The sequence below is a fragment of the Urocampus carinirostris genome, chromosome 6 (assembly GCF_059441175.1).
Source record: "Urocampus carinirostris isolate Australia breed hairy pipefish chromosome 6, RoL_Ucar_1.0, whole genome shotgun sequence".
Lineage (NCBI taxonomy): Eukaryota > Metazoa > Chordata > Actinopteri > Syngnathiformes > Syngnathidae > Urocampus > Urocampus carinirostris.
The window spans coordinates 40,492,248-40,508,383 of NC_142354.1; the positions used below are offsets into that span (position 1 = coordinate 40,492,248).

General features: G+C 45.1%; 1 protein-coding gene across 1 annotated transcript in view; it reads right to left on the bottom strand.

Moving 5' to 3' along the window:
* Positions 1–12,782: 12,782 nt before the first annotated feature.
* tafa3a (TAFA chemokine like family member 3a) overlaps positions 12,783–16,136 on the bottom strand; it is a 189,288-nt gene continuing 185,934 nt past the window's right edge. Inside the window, exon 5 of the mRNA XM_088337273.1 lies at positions 12,783–13,457. Coding sequence (XP_088193399.1) covers positions 13,446–13,457 — 12 coding nt within the window. The 3' untranslated portion in view covers positions 12,783–13,445. The remainder of the gene's footprint in view (positions 13,458–16,136) is intronic.

Here is a 16,136-nt window from a genome sequence, read left to right on the forward strand (position 1 = left end):
AGCCCCCTTTCCTATGAACCGCTCTTCACTTGTTGTGGAGACCCGGGTGCTAAATGACTTGTAAACGACCTGATTTTTTTATTTTTACACCTTCATGTTAGCGTAATCTTTCGTACGGAAGATTACAATAACGCGAATGTACGATTAGCCTGGGTTAGCTTTAAGTTTACGTTAAACATTCAGTAAACATTCAGGGTGTTGGAACGGATTAAAAAGATTTACATTATTTTTAATGGGAAAAATGATTTCGGTGATCGAACAAATCGGTTTTCGAACAGGGTTCTGGAACGGATTATGGTCGAGAACCGAGGTTCCACTGTAACGGCATTTTTCATTTCAAATTCAGGATGTGAGCATTCTTTTGAGAATTGTTGGATGACGAGCTGATGAAATCGACCACACAAACTCAACTGTGTACTTCATTTAAATGAGAGAGAATCAAATTAGCCCAGTCAAGAGCATAGTGCAGCATAACAATCAGTCAATTCTCTCGACTGCCGTCTCCAAACGCGCCAGATATGTTTCCATTTGAGGTCTTTTAAGACAAAGCAAAACAACCCAGAGGAGCTTTGCTATGAAAAGTTTTTTTTTTCATCTTCAATAGAATATTAGCCTGCATAAAGGTAAACGATGGGAGGATTGTATTCCCCCGCCAAAGGGCCTGTAAAGTGGACAGAGGTTAATTGTCAGATCCAAGGGTAGATTTGCATCAATGTTTGCAGGATCGGTATCTTCTCACCGTTTCACCAGCTCTGATTAATCGTAATGAATTATGCAAATGACCTTTATCTCAAATGATTTTGCCATGTTTCTGTATTGTTTTATTAATGCAGCTCTGAATTAGTCTGTATAATCATGAAGCCTTTGCCTCCGCCTGTTTGTAATTCATCGCAGGCTCTTTATTAAATCCACAGCAGTCTCGGGTGGCTCACATGCAGGAATGAGAAATTAGTCATTACTGTAATTTATTGATTTCTATCCAAACAAGCCGGATCACTTAACAGCATCCGCCACACTTCTCCCCTTGCACGCTGTCCGACGGGCTGGATTTGGGGGGTTTGGTTGTCTTTTTTTTTTTTTTTTTTTTTTACCAATAATTATGTTTGATATAAGGACCTTTATCAACGCATGTTCAGGGTTGGGTAGGGTTACTTAAACTCGATTACTTTCAATTACTTTTGGATTACCGTTTTTTTCCGCACTATAAGGCGCATCTAAAAGTCTTATTTTTATTCAAAAGCTGACCATGCGCCTTATAATACAGTGCGCCTTATATATTTATGAATATTAAGTCGCAAAGTCTTGCAACTAATGCAAAGCAGCCGCCGACTAGATTTTCCCCCGAACGCGAAGTCGTCCGCGGTGTATGCTGGGATTTATATACCGGCGTTTCATTGGCTAACCAATGTGTCAAACATCATTTGAATCGACCACTATTGGCTAAAGTTATTCGGAGGTAAAGGGGGTGGATCCTTTTTATCATTTACAGGCTCGCATAGGCTAAAGGGGCAAAACAAACCCTGCAATTGGCCGAAAAAGATGTGTCAATCATCAGTTGAATCGATCACTATTGTCTAAAGTTATTCGGGGGTAAAGGGGGCGGATCCTTTTTATCATTTACAGGCTTGTATAGGCTGAGGGGCAAAACAAAGCCTGCAATTGGCCGAAAAAGATGTGTCAATCATCAGTTGGATCGATCACAATTGGCTAAAGTTATTCGGGGGTAAAGGGGGCGGATCCTTTTTATCATTTACAGGCTAGCATAAGCCTGCAATTGGCCGAAAAAGATGAATGCGAATAGCATGTTAGGTTGACGGCATAGAGAAAACAGTATTTTACTATTCTCTACTGTATTTGTAAATATTTTACTCTCCTGGATTTACTACACTCACGGATATAAGAGGACCATGGTTGCACATTATTATTGAACACAACGACTTCGGTGAGCTACTCCGGCTATATATTTTGGGTAATGACTCCTCGCCCGCCTACACGGCACTTTAGTAGGCAGGATGGGTAGGGTTTGTCACGGAACAGAACAAGGACTCGGATCCAATAGCGTCAGTTAAAGGATTTATTGTGACAAGATTCGGTGGAGCAGGCTTGGGACGTCGAGCCTTGGCAGTGGAAAGCCTCTTGGGACGATATGGCAACTCCGTGGTGAAAACGCGTGGCGAAACGTAGCAGGTAAGTCGGTGGCCGGGACGGAAGAGTAGATCGAAAACTTTTAACAGACAAGGGTCAGGCAACGAGAATCAGACTTGGAATATACATGGGCTTGTGGTACCTTGAATGTTGGAGGTTCACTCAGGAAATGAGGAAGACACTCGAACGTCCATCTCTGGACGCTGACAGCTTATGTAGTAGACTTCCACCAATCAAGAGATCGCGTTCCAGCACACCAGCTGATTACCTCAGGTGACTTCCGGTTAGGTAATCACGACAGAACCCCCCCCTCAAGGGACGGCTCCAGAAGTCCCCCAGGGAAAAATAAAAATAAATCCAAACACGTCACATGGCAACACCGGTAATCCAAGGGAAGAGAAAAAAAAAAAAAAATTTCACAGGCCAGCTACAAATAATCCCCCAAATCCCAAAATACATCACCAATAATCCAAAATTGGAGGGCCCAGAGGTCGTCCGATGAACCCTCAGAATTCTTCCGAGTGGATGGAGGCCCCTTCGTCCGCATCTGAAGGGGTGGTAGCGGGTGGGTCTGCCGGTGGAAGAGCAGCAGCGTCAGACCTACGACGACGACCACGGCGTGGTGCTGGTTGGTCAGGATGCAGTTGATGGAATTCTGCCACAAGAGATCGGTCCAGGATCTGCCTGCTGGGAATCCATGATCTCTCCTCCGGACCATATCCCTCCCAATCGACCAAGTACTGGAAGCCCCGACCCCTGCGTCGGGAGCGGAGCAGGCGGCGCACTGTATAGATAGGCTCCCCGTCCAAGGAGCGTGGAGCTGGGGGAGGAGGTGGAATGGGTGCCAACGGACTCTGGCTGACGGGCTTGATTCGGGAAACATGAAACGTGGGGTGCACTCTCATAGATCTTGGTAGACGGAGACGGACTGCTGAGGAGTTGATAATTTTTACTATAGGAAATGGGCCAAGATACCGAGGAGCCAGTTTCCTCGACTCAACCTTCAGTGGAAGATCAGCTGATGCTAGCCACACCTTCTGGCCCACCTGGTACTTCGGAGCAGGACTCCTCCGTCGATTAGCTCCAACGGCATGAGTCTTGCTAGCCCGAAGGAGTGTGGCCCGAGCACGAGCCCAAGTTCGCCGACAGCGACGTGCATTCGCCGTAGCTGACGGGCAGTTTACTTCCTCTTCTTGACTAGGGAACATAGGGGGTTGGTACCCATACACACACTGGAAGGGGGACATTCCAGTGGATGAGCTAACCAAGGAATTGTGAGCATATTCCACCCATGCCAATTGCCGAGCCCAGGACAACGGTTCGCTAGAGACCATGCAGCGAAGTGCCGTTTCCAAATCTTGGTTCACTCGTTCAGACTGCCCATTGGATTGAGGGTGGAACCCTGATGAGAGGCTGACAGAGGCACCCAACAGACGACAAAACTCCTTCCAAAACGCGGATGAGAACTGGGGACCACGGTCAGAAACAATGTCCAGAGGGATGCCATGGAGGCGGAACACATGCTGCTGGACTATCATTGCAGTTTCCTTGGCGGAGGGGAGCTTCGGTAGTGCCACGAAATGGACCATCTTACTGAATCGGTCCACGATAGTTAGTACAGTCGTCATCCCCTCGGATACTGGCAACCCCGTCACAAAGTCCAAGGAGATGTGGGACCATGGGCGGCGGGGAACCGGAAGTGGATGTAACAGACCGGCCGGACGTTGGTGGGATGTTTTGTTCTGGGCGCACACTTGACAGGCGGAGACATATTCCCTAACGTCCTTGGCCATGGTAGGCCACCAGAAGCGTCGGGACAAGAAACTGTGAGTCCGAGCCGACCCCGGATGGCAAGAAAAGTGAGAATTGTGCCCCCATTGGAGGACCTCGGACCGTAAGGGTTCGGAGACGAATAGTCGACCCTCGGGACAGGAGCTGGGGCCCGCCTGATCGGGTATCGCCTCTCTGACTCGGGACTCGATATCCCAGGAGACTGCTGCCACCATACAGGAAGCTGGAAGGACCGTTGCGGGACCCTGAGGTGTGTCATTGGAATTCTGGAATTGTCGGGAGAGCGCGTCGGGTTTCACATTTCGAGATCCGGGTCTGTAGGACAGAGTGAAGTTAAAGCGGGTGAAAAACAGGGCCCAACGTGACTGGCGAGGATTGAGCCGCTTGGCCGATCTAATATATTCTAAGTTCTTGTGGTCAGTCCAAACTATGAACGGCACCGTTACCCCCTCCAACCAATGCCGCCATTCCTCCAGGGCTAGCTTGACGGCCAACAACTCACGATCCCCCACGTCGTAGTTGCGTTCGGCCGGGGACAACCGCCGGGAAAAGAAGGCGCACGGGTGCATCTTCTGGTCCTTGTCCGACCGCTGGGACAGGACAGCACCCACTCCCACATCTGAGGCGTCCACCTCCACTACCAGTTGGCGTGCAGGGTCCGGTACCTGGAGTATGGGGGCCGTAGAGAAATGGGTTTTTAGACGGTTGAAAGCTGCATTAGCCTCGGAAGACCACCGAAATGGCTCTCTAGGACTGGTAAGAAGCGTGAGGGGAGCTGCCACCGAACTGTAGTTCCTGATGAACCTCCGGTAGAAATTGGCAAAACCAAGGAATTGTTGGAGCTTTTTCCGAGACTCAGGGACAGGCCAAGAGGTGACTGCTGATACCTTGGCAGGATCCATCTGAAGGGTCCCCTCCGCCACGATGTAGCCCAGGAACGAGACTGTCTTGGCGTGAAACTCGCACTTCTCTGCCTTAACAAATAAAGAGTTCTCTAGGAGACGACGGAGAACCAGCTGGACATGTTTTCGGTGTTCATCGAGGGACTTTGAGAAAATCAAGATATCGTCCAGATACACAAAAACAAAACGATTAAGCACATCTCGTAAAATGTCATTTACCAAAGATTGGAAAACAGCTGGAGCATTGGTTAATCCGAACGGCATTACCAGATACTCGTAGTGACCGTTGGGTGTGTTGAATGCCGTCTTCCACTCATCACCCTCCCGGATTCGGACTAAGTGGTAGGCGTTGCGCAGATCAAGTTTAGTGAAGACCGTGGCCCCCTGTAGAAGCTCAAAAGCAGAGGCAAGCAGCGGCAAGGGATAGCGATTTTTAACCGTGATTTCATTAAGGCCCCGATAATCTATACAGGGCCGGAGTGACCCGTCCTTTTTTCCCACAAAAAAGAACCCCGCCCCAGCAGGAGAAGAGGAGGGTCGAATGATACCAGCCGCCAAGGCATCGGAAATGTATTCCTCCATGGCCTTCCTCTCGGGAACGGACAAGGAGTAGAGGCGGCCCCGAGGAGGAGCAGACCCCGGCAGGAGATCAATTGCGCAGTCATAAGGCCTATGAGGGGGCAAGGAAGAGGCCTTAGCTTTACTGAAGACCTCCTGTAGGTGGTGGTAACAGGCTGGGACCTTGGACAGATTGGGTGGAGCCCTCGTGGAAACAGGATGATTTGGGTAAGGAGCGGCTTGCAGACAGGTTTGGTGACAGTCCATGCCCCATTCAAGTATCGACCCAGTGCGCCAGTCGAAATGGGGGTTGTGTTGCACCAACCAAGGATGACCCAGGACAAGGGGTTGGTTAGGGGAGTGGAGTAAGTGAAATCGGATCTTCTCTCTGTGATTTCCAGACAACTGTAGTTCAATGGGTTCCGTTATTTGAGATACGGTGCCTAATAGGCGGCCATCCAAAGCCCGAGCTGATACCGGGTTAGGAAGGGTTTCAACAGGTATCCCCATCTTGTGTGCGAGTGACAAATCCAGGATATTTGTTTCAGCACCAGAATCGATGAGGGCATGGAAGGGTTGAGATGTACCGGAAATAATGAGATTTGCCCGGAGAACAGGTCTATCAGTCTTGGGGGACGATACTAAAGCTGAGCTCAATCGGATGTCCCCTATATCCGACGAGCGTTGGCTTTTAACGGGCAATTGACCACCCTATGTCCCTGGCCGCCGCAGTAATAACATAGCCGTTCAGTACGCCTTCGCTGGCGTTCTTCGACGGAGAGAAAGGTGCGGTCCACCTCCATCATCTCATGAGGTGCGGTAGAATTGGGTGGGGGGTTCGGTATCTTACTAATGTCTTGACTTTGCCGGGTGATGGGTTGTCTGGGATCTTCTCTCTCTCTGCGTCTTGCCTGAACCCTACGGTCGATCCGGGCGGTCAGTTCGATAGCATTGTCAAGAGTTACCGGAGGAGCGTGGGAAACCAATTCGTCTTTGATATAACCGGATAAGCTATGGAGGTAGGCGTCGACCAGCGCCTCTTCGTTCCAGTGACTCTGGGCTGCTAGTGTGCGAAAGTCAATGGCATAGTCGGCAATGGAGCGTCTCCCCTGGCGAATGTTCAAGATTGAACGAGCAGCATCGACTGATGAGGCTCCAGAATCAAAAACTTTAATCATTTCCTGGCTAAGCAAATTAAAAGAGGTGCATGCTGTCGCCCCTCGTTCGTATTCTGCCGTTCCCCAAAGGCGGGCTCTGCCAGTCAGATGATTTATCACAAAAGCCACCTTCGCCTTTTCGTTCACAAAGGCTCGCGGTTGTAGATCAAAAATTAGTCGGCAATTTATAAGAAAGGGGCGGATCTGGGCGGGCTCTCCACTGAATCTCTCTGGCGAACCTACTCGTGGTTCAACACTGCCGACCTGATCAGAAAGGGGCGGAACTGGATCTCGTGCTCGTGTTGCCGGGGAAGCTTCGCACTGTTCAAAAAAATCTTGGTGACGTTGTACTTGCCGGACTAGTGTGGATACGTCGTGGACGATTTGTTGTATTGCGCCTTCGGTGTGTTGTAGGCGCTGTAGCGCGGATTCCTGTTCGGCATTTCCGCATCTCTCAGAGGTGGGACGAACTGTCGCTGGATCCATGCTTTGGTTCGAGTGTTCTGTCACGGAACAGAACAAGGACTCGGATCCAATAGCGTCAGTTAAAGGATTTATTGTGACAAGATTCGGTGGAGCAGGCTTGGGACGTCGAGCCTTGGCAGTGGAAAGCCTCTTGGGACGATATGGCAACTCCGTGGTGAAAACGCGTGGCGAAACGTAGCAGGTAAGTCGGTGGCCGGGACGGAAGAGTAGATCGAAAACTTTTAACAGACAAGGGTCAGGCAACGAGAATCAGACTTGGAATATACATGGGCTTGTGGTACCTTGAATGTTGGAGGTTCACTCAGGAAATGAGGAAGACACTCGAACGTCCATCTCTGGACGCTGACAGCTTATGTAGTAGACTTCCACCAATCAAGAGATCGCGTTCCAGCACACCAGCTGATTACCTCAGGTGACTTCCGGTTAGGTAATCACGACAGGGTTACTTTAACTTAATTACTTTGAATTACTTTTGGATGACTCCAATACCAAATATGCTAATAAAAGCCAAAATGAACCAAATATGAATACAATTACTAAATTTTGTGCAGGTTTGGGGGGTAACGGAACACATGGAACGGCAAAAATGATGTTGGCAAGCTGTTTGGATTTATTTTCATTTTGTTTCTGTCGCATTTTATGTTCGTTTTGCCAGATATCAAAGACACCACGTGTTGTGAGTCATAATTGTAATTCAAATTTAGTTTCTTTTGTCTTTTATTAGCATATTTGGTATTGGAGTAATCCAAAAGTAATTGAAAGTAATCAAGTTAAAGTAACCCTACCCAACCCTGCGAATGTTCATGTTTCAACTACCGACAAAAAGTGAAAGCAGGTCTTTCCTAGAGTCAGGGTTTGTTATTTGGCCAGAATGTGCTGGACTTTTGTTGGATTTGAAAACCGGTAAGTTTCCATGAAAGATATACGCAGGACGGGCGGATGGACCGATGAGACGGTCACCATGGTAACTTGACTTGGGATCGTGTCGAAAGCGCAGCCCACGGTAATGACTCAAGTTCTTTGGCTGATAAGAGCGGCTTCTTGATTTAATTGGATTCTTTGACAATCTATGACATGGACATGACATTTGAAAAATGTGGATGAAATGCATTTCTGATCACAGTTCACAGATCCCTTAACAGGATGGGTAATCGAAGCCCCGATGAGGACGCGACTCTGGACAGCCCTCTCCACAGTTGACTGTCTACGGCACAGGTGTGAAATAGGCGGCCCGCGGGCCAGATCAGGCCCGCTAAGGGATTTAATCCGGCCCGTGAGACAACACTAAAGAAGCGCAAGAGAAAAATGAGCTTCAGGTTGAAATATGTCAACTTGATGTTGCCAAAGCTAGGTGCCTCTCACAAAGACACTGTACTTGTATTTATTTCTCTCTCTTTCTCTCTCTCTTTCTTTCTCTCTCTTGTCCACCTCTTTTCTCCCACGCTCTGTCTCTTTCACTCTCCGTGTCTCTCTTTTTCCCTTCTTTTGTTGCTCTTTGTCTCTTTCTCTCTCTGTGTCTTTTTAACTTCTTTTGCTCTAACTTCCTTTTTTCCTTTTCTCTCTTTTCTCTTTCTCTCTTCCTACCCTTCGCACTTTCTTTTCTCTTTTCTCTCCTTCTGTCTTTCTATTTCTCTTTGGATTTCTTTCTTCCTCTCCCTTTCTTTTCCCCTATCTCACGACTTTTTAACTCTTTTGTTTCTCATGCTCGCCCCCTCTCTCTCTTTTTTTGTCCCACCCTCTCTCCTTTTCCCTCCCTCTTTCTCTTATTTCTTTATGTCTCTTTTTCTTTCTCTTTAATCTACTAGTCCAGCCCCCAAATAATTTTTGCACTATCATGTGGCCCCCGAGTTAAAAGGAGTTTGACACCCCTGGTCTACGGCTTGTTCTGGAGGCGGGGCAAAGTCGGCACCAGTCCATTCCTTTATGTTGCCAGCCCAGTTCTTGTTTGGTCTTCCTCTGCTCCTGGCCCCTTGGACTGTTCCCTGGTGAATTATCATGGTCAGACCTGAAGATTTTTTGACGTGACCATACCACTGAAATTTCCGTCAATGCACGGTTGAAAACAGTTCTTCGTAGAATCCAATGTGCCCTCTTAAGGTGTTGCGCACTGTTTCCTTTTTCACATGGACTAAGTAGCCGATAACTAGCAGTTTCCTGTAGCATCGCTGATCATGAGAATCAACTACCGTAAATTCCGGACTATAAGCCGCTATTGTTTCCCCTAACTTTCAACCCTGCGGCTTATCCGGTGAAGCGGCCAATTTATGTAATTTTTCTAACGGCCGCTTATGACGAGGAAGACTTCAACTCCTTAGATTATGCAAAAACTGCCTATATGACAAAGGTTCTTTCAGATGGGGAGGAGACGCCTTTTATAGCGACGGTTATTAAGAGGAAGATGAGGACGGTATAACGTGAATTTAACAATTATGGTATGCTTCTTCAACAGATACGTTTAATACGTTGCGTCCGTGTTCATAGTAGCGTGTTGGTACCTTTCAAAGGCACGGTTTGGGATGAAAGTTATATTATTATTATTAAAGCTTTGAAAACTCTCTTGGTGTACCGTCTTTCTTTGTAAATATGTGTAACCATGTATAATATGTATTTGCAACTGTATATTTTTGTAATGTATTTATTTGTTTTTATTTGAGACGCTTATGCTGATTTTCACGAGCGAATAAGAAAGAAGGGGCGGAGCAAACGCGGGCTGATGGGAACTGGGGATGGGTGAAGGTGAGTGTTTGTGAATGCAGGAGACAATAGTGGAAATATACACTTTTGTTTCCTTGGATTACTACCCCGACTCTGCAGGTCTGCATCAAATGATAAGTAGTTTGCTCTGTTCACTCCACGCATCGGTCCGAAAACCTGTTCACGCCTGTTTGATTCCTGTTTATTCTTGTTGTGCTTGTTGGACTTTGTTGCACTTTGGTGTAACAGTCTGAGAGATTCCTACAAATTCTGTTTAATCCCGTTAAATGCCTAGTCTGTAGTCTAGCCTGCATTTGAGCCTGCTTTGTTTTGTTTTTGGTCCGTTTGTGTGTTGGACCACTTTTCTTTCTCAATTAAAGTGACAGATCGTCTACGCAAATGAGTTTCAACTTCCTGCTTCCCGACCCGTTTCAAGACAGTCCCGTTCCGTTTCGTTACACCTTTGTGGATTACAAATGTGAGTTTCTCTTGTCAACAGTGTTCTTTATTTTTTTGTTTGATTCAATTTTTCTTGTCATGTAAATAAACGTCAACAAGTTCAGGGTGGTCACTGGCCAAAGTAAGGTGAGATTGGCTACAGCACCCCTTAGTAATGATAAATGACACAGAAGATGGATGCATGAAAATAAATATAGATTGTTAGTATCAAACCACTTGCATTATTTATGTGTGTGTGTGTCTCTGAAAAATCAATAATTTAAAGATGAAATAAAAAATATGTTTAAGTATTGCTTCCTTCATGGTAAATTCGAGACAAAATAATATCTCAAATTAATTTGGGTGTGAAACTGTGAGCCCTACCTGCTAGCCGAATCAGTAACCATGAAATTGAATTCTCAACCAAATGCATATCATTTAAAGCAATTTTCTCTACAACTAGCTCATCAGCATTTTTGATTATCTTCATACGTTTTATACTTTTCTATTTCAGCGGTCTCTCTTTCCATGCAAATTGTCCATCAATCGGGATCAATCCATATTTTGCAAAGAAAGGAATTAGCTAATTAATATCCAGGGTTGGGTAGGGTTACTTTAACTGGATTAAATATCTTCCCAGCAGCACATCACCCCCGTTCTCCAACAGCTACACTGGCTTCCTATTCAGCATCGCATCAGCTACAAACTGATCCTATACACATATATGGCCATTCACAACCTGGCTCCTCCTTACCTGTCCGACCTTCTCCAGGTGCACGTCCCCACTCGCTCCCTCAGATCCTCGTCCTCCCTCCGACTGTCAGTGCCCCCTGCCCACCTGAGCACCATGGGAGCCAGAGCCTTCAGTCGCGCTGCTCTCAAGCTTTGGAACAATCTACCTCCGGACCTCCAAAACTGCACACCTCTCTCCACTTTTAAGTCCCGTCTAAAAACACACCTGGTCAGGACTGCCTACAACACATAGCTTCTCCATTTCCTATGTTTTTATGATTTTATGTCTTGTTTTTATTTATTATTTCGCTTACAACTTTTTAAATTGTATTTTTTTATTTTGTCTGTACAGTGTCCTTGGGTGGCCTGAAAGGCGCTTTTAAATAAAAAGCATTATTATTATTATTATTATTATTATTATTATTATTATTATTATTACTTTCAATTACTTTTGGATTACTCCAATACCAAATATGCTAATAAAAGACAAAATAAACTAAATATGAATAAAATGATGACTCACAACACGTGGTAAGCTTTCTCTCCTGGCTTTGATCTATGGCAAAACTAACATAAAATGCGACAGAAACAAAATAAATATAAATCCAAACAGCTTGCCAACATCATTTTTGCCGTTCCATGTATTCCGTTTCTCCCCAAGCCTGCACAAAATTTACTTATTTTATTCATATTTAGTTTATTTTGTCTTTTATTAGCATATTACACGTATGTAAAATGGTACTCACGTACATGCTGTCTGCACTATGTTTGTTCACTGCTCAAACAGACACCGCACAAAAAACTGAAAACTCGTGCCAACACTACCTCATACGAATATAATGTTACTCATGTCTTGTTCTTGCACATGTCGACTGCACTACGTTTAATGCTCAAATTGCACAATGTCTGACCATTTCCTGTTTCATGCTGACTATTTTTGCACTATGATGACTTTGCACCAAATGCAATATTGCACAACCGTTACGATACCGACGTTATCACGACAACCCTGTATGTAACATCCCACATGCCGACATTTCTTGTGTAAATACCATGTAAATTATAACTATAGCCTTATCCCCCTTGTCTTATAACATTTTCTTCTCTGTTCCTTTATCTTCTTGCTCATACCTCACTATGAATGTGTAAAACTGGAGTGTCATGCCCAATTTCGTTGTCACAATATGTTAGCCCATTTGTAACAATGACAATAAAGGTATATTCTATTCTATTCTATTCTATTCTATTCTATATTTGGTATTGGAGTAATCCAAAACTAATTGAAAATAATCCAGTTAAAGTAACCCTACCCAACTCTGTTAATATTAATAATTTCCACGCTCCTTGCACCAACCCATCCAGTATCCTTTCTACCACATATCCATGAAATCTCATGTATCGTCCATTTGACTGGCCTACCAATCACTCCCATCGATCGATCCCGTCATTCATCCGTCATTCAACCATCTTGTTCCACGCCTATAAGCTGACATTTTTATTGTCTTTGGACAGACAACTTTTGGTAATTGTGAGATTCAGACCCAGTTGGGAAATCATTCGGATCCTAAACTAAAAAGACAGAAAAAGGTCTTTGTAGACGAGGACGGTGCACTGTGTTATTTCAACTAGTGCTCGACACAAACAAAAGGCTTGTGAGATGAAGAAGACTTGTTGGGAACTCATCAAACGGCATACGAGGAGTTTTAAGGAGGACAGCTCATTATGAGTCTCTCTCAAGACTGGATTTCAAATGGATCTCTTGCTTTACGAAATGCCTAGAACGAAGCGGTGTCTCTATTATACTGGCCTTACACACTCAATGGCAAAACCTTTGAAACTTGCTTGAAATTTCAAGATCAAAAACAAGCAGACCACACCATCCACTAGTTTGATTTATTAAGATAATATGACATTTGTAATCAATGGTTGCCGGACTCTGAAAACAACAAATACCATTTGGACGTTTTTAGCTAAACCCTCTGCAAGAGTTTTGATCAATGCACCAACACCTTTTCTAAATATCAAGTCTTTCCGGAGATGGTCTATCGTGATCACCACTCCATGAAACATAATGTAGCTTTATTATAAGGCGAAAAGGAATGAAAATGCCTATTTTGCTTGATCATCAACACATGTGCTTTGAGCATCTGAGAATCACTACTTGGTGAGAAAAAACACAAAGGTATTACATCACATTTTTCTTTTTTTTTTCTTTGTCTGCTCTTTTGACAATCCACAGTCATTCAGCTAATAAATATCTTCGTGTTGTAGTCCTCAGGTCCATAAGAGTCAAACTATAATACAAAGAGACGCTTATTTGGGATGTCAGTTCATGATGATGCTTAAATTGAGATTATTTTTTTGGGGGGAAAAGCAGTCTTCATTAAAGCCCCGTTTCGTTTTCTTCTTTTTCAAATACAGTCCATCCGTGACCAGAATCCTTAGCGGTCATCGTACTTTCAACAATCCTACCGAAAAACAAAAACAGATAGATCCAAGTGTCCTACTGTGAAACAAACGACGTCTGTCTCCAAACAGAAGACTATCGTGTGACCTAGAAAAAGAGCAAAAGGAGAGAAGAGTTAGAAAGGAGTGCTCATAAACACCAGTCTATAAAATGTACAATAAAGTGCGCCTCTGCACCATGCATCATAAGTGAAAGTGAACGCTGACTTGTTCAAATGGGGGCGGGACGTATCGATTGTCTTCAACTTTTGTTTTTTTTCCCTACTAACAACACTCTCATTTTCATCCATCCATTATCTCATCTCATCTCATTAGCTACACCACTTATCCTCAGTAGGGTCGCGGGGGTGCTGGAGCCCATCCCAGCAATCATCGGGCATTGGGCAGGGGACACCCTGAACTGGTTGCCAGCCAATCGCAGGGCACACGGGGACAGACAACTCACTCGCTCATTCACACCTAGGGACAATTTGGACCGGCCAATTCACCTGAAATGCATGTTTTTGGAATGTGGGAGGAAAACGGAGTACCCAGAGGAAACACACGCAAGCACGGGGAGAACATACAAACTCCGCACAGGAAGTCTGGAGCTGGATTTGAACCCACGCATGAGGTTCCCAAGACATGAACTGTGCTGCACATGCGCTAACCACTGCGCCGCCGTGCTGCCTCCATCCATTATGTGCACCGCTTATCCACAGTAGGGTCGCGGGGGTGCTGGATCCCATCCCATTCCTGCTTTTCACAATTTTATCCCGGACCTGCCTGGTGTGTTCTCTGGTCCTCCTAATTCATAATCTGTTCTCTAACATCTTCTTTCACAGACCCCGAACTCTGTCATTGTTGGTTATTTAGGTCGACATTGGATCATTTAGAAGTCATTAGGGAACTTATTGAGTCAGTTTGCTGAACTGAGGGAACAGGGGGGGTCGATGTTTTTGCAACACCTGATTTTCAGGGGTTCCATTTCATTTTAGGTATAGTATAAAATGTAAAAAAAAGAAAAAGCTTCCACTTTATCATTGGTTCTCATATGTTTTTGACTCCATTATCTGCGCCGCTTATCCTCAGTAGGGTCGCGGGGGTACTGGAGCCCATCTCAGCTATCATTGGGCAGTGGGGAGGGGAGACCCTGAACTGGTTGTCAGCCAGTCACAGGGCACACATGGACAGACAACTCATCCACACCTAGGGACAATTTGGACCGGCCAATTAACCTGACATGCATGTTTTTGGAATGTAGGAGGAAACTGGAGTGCCCGAAGGAAACCCACGCAAGCACGGAGAGAACATGCAAACTCCACACAGTAGGATTTGATTTCATGACCTCAGAATTGTGCAGCACACGCGCTATGCACTGCGCCACCGTGCTGCCCACCCTCATTTTGAAACTATATAAATACGTGTAAGACTATTACTTACCGTATTTTCCGGACACAACCAAAAACCCCAAATTTGCCAAAAATCATAATGCATACCGTTGTACAGGGTTGGGTAGTGTTACTTTAACTGGATTACTTTTAATTACTTTTAAGTAGCCAATTAGGCAAAGAACAGAAGCTGGCGCCAAACGAGCGGGCACAGGTGAGGGCAATAGGTACCGTATTTTCCACACTGTAAGGCGCACCGGGTTATAGGGCGCACCCCGAAAAAATAGTTTTTGGTCCTATATTTGACATACATAAGACGCACCGGATCATAAGGCGCTACAATGGGAACGTCGACAAAACAGTCAGATAGTTCAGTCCAACTTATTCCCCCCTTAACATTCCCAAAGCTTGCAAAGACGCAAATACGTGTCGAGAACACGTGCGGATGCGGTGTCCATACGATGTCACTCAAATGCATCGTTCCATCATTCGGAAGGTTAAAGTCTTGGGATTCAAGAAATGCCAACCATTCCTTAGTTTCTATTTTCTTTTTCGCTCGCAACTTTACTGTATATATGACAATAAACACTTGGAATTGAGTTTAATTTAAAAATAGACACTCCATTCCATCCATTATCTGCACCGCTTATCACAGAAACATCGAGTTCAGTCCGAAACAAGATACAGGGAAAATATATATAGCCAGAGTAGCTCACCAAAGTCGTTGTGTTCATAATAATGTGCAGCCGTGGTCCTCTTATATCCTTGAGTTTAGTAAATCCAGGAGAATAAAATATTTACAAATACAAAATAGTACAAAAATGCTTTCTGTATGCCGTCAGCCACGTGCTATATGCATTCTTCTTTTTCGGCCAATTGCAGGCTTTGTTTTGCCGTCCAAGCCAATGCCAGCCTGTAAATAATAAAAAGGATCCGCCCCTTGACCTCCGAATAACTTTAGCCAATAGTGATCGATTCAACTGATGATTGACGCGTCTTGTTTGGCCAATTGCAGGCTTTGTTTTACAGCTTAAGCCTATGCCAGCCTGTAAATGATAAAAAGGATCCTCCCCTTGACCTCCGAATAACTTTAGCCAATAGTGATCCATTCAAATGATGATTGACACATTGGTTAGCCAATGAAACGCCGGTAAATAAATCCCAGCATACACCGCGGACTACTTGGCGTTCGGGGGAAAATCTAGTCGGCGGCTGCAAGTTAGTTGCAAGACTTTGCGAATTAATTTTGTTCCATAAATAAGGCGCACTGTATTATAAGGCGCATGGCCAGCTTTTGAAAAAAATAAAGGCTTTTAGGTGCGCCTTATAGTGCGGAAAATACGGTAATCGTGACAAACTTTGTGGGTGTCCCTCATAAACCAGCGTAAAAAAATATG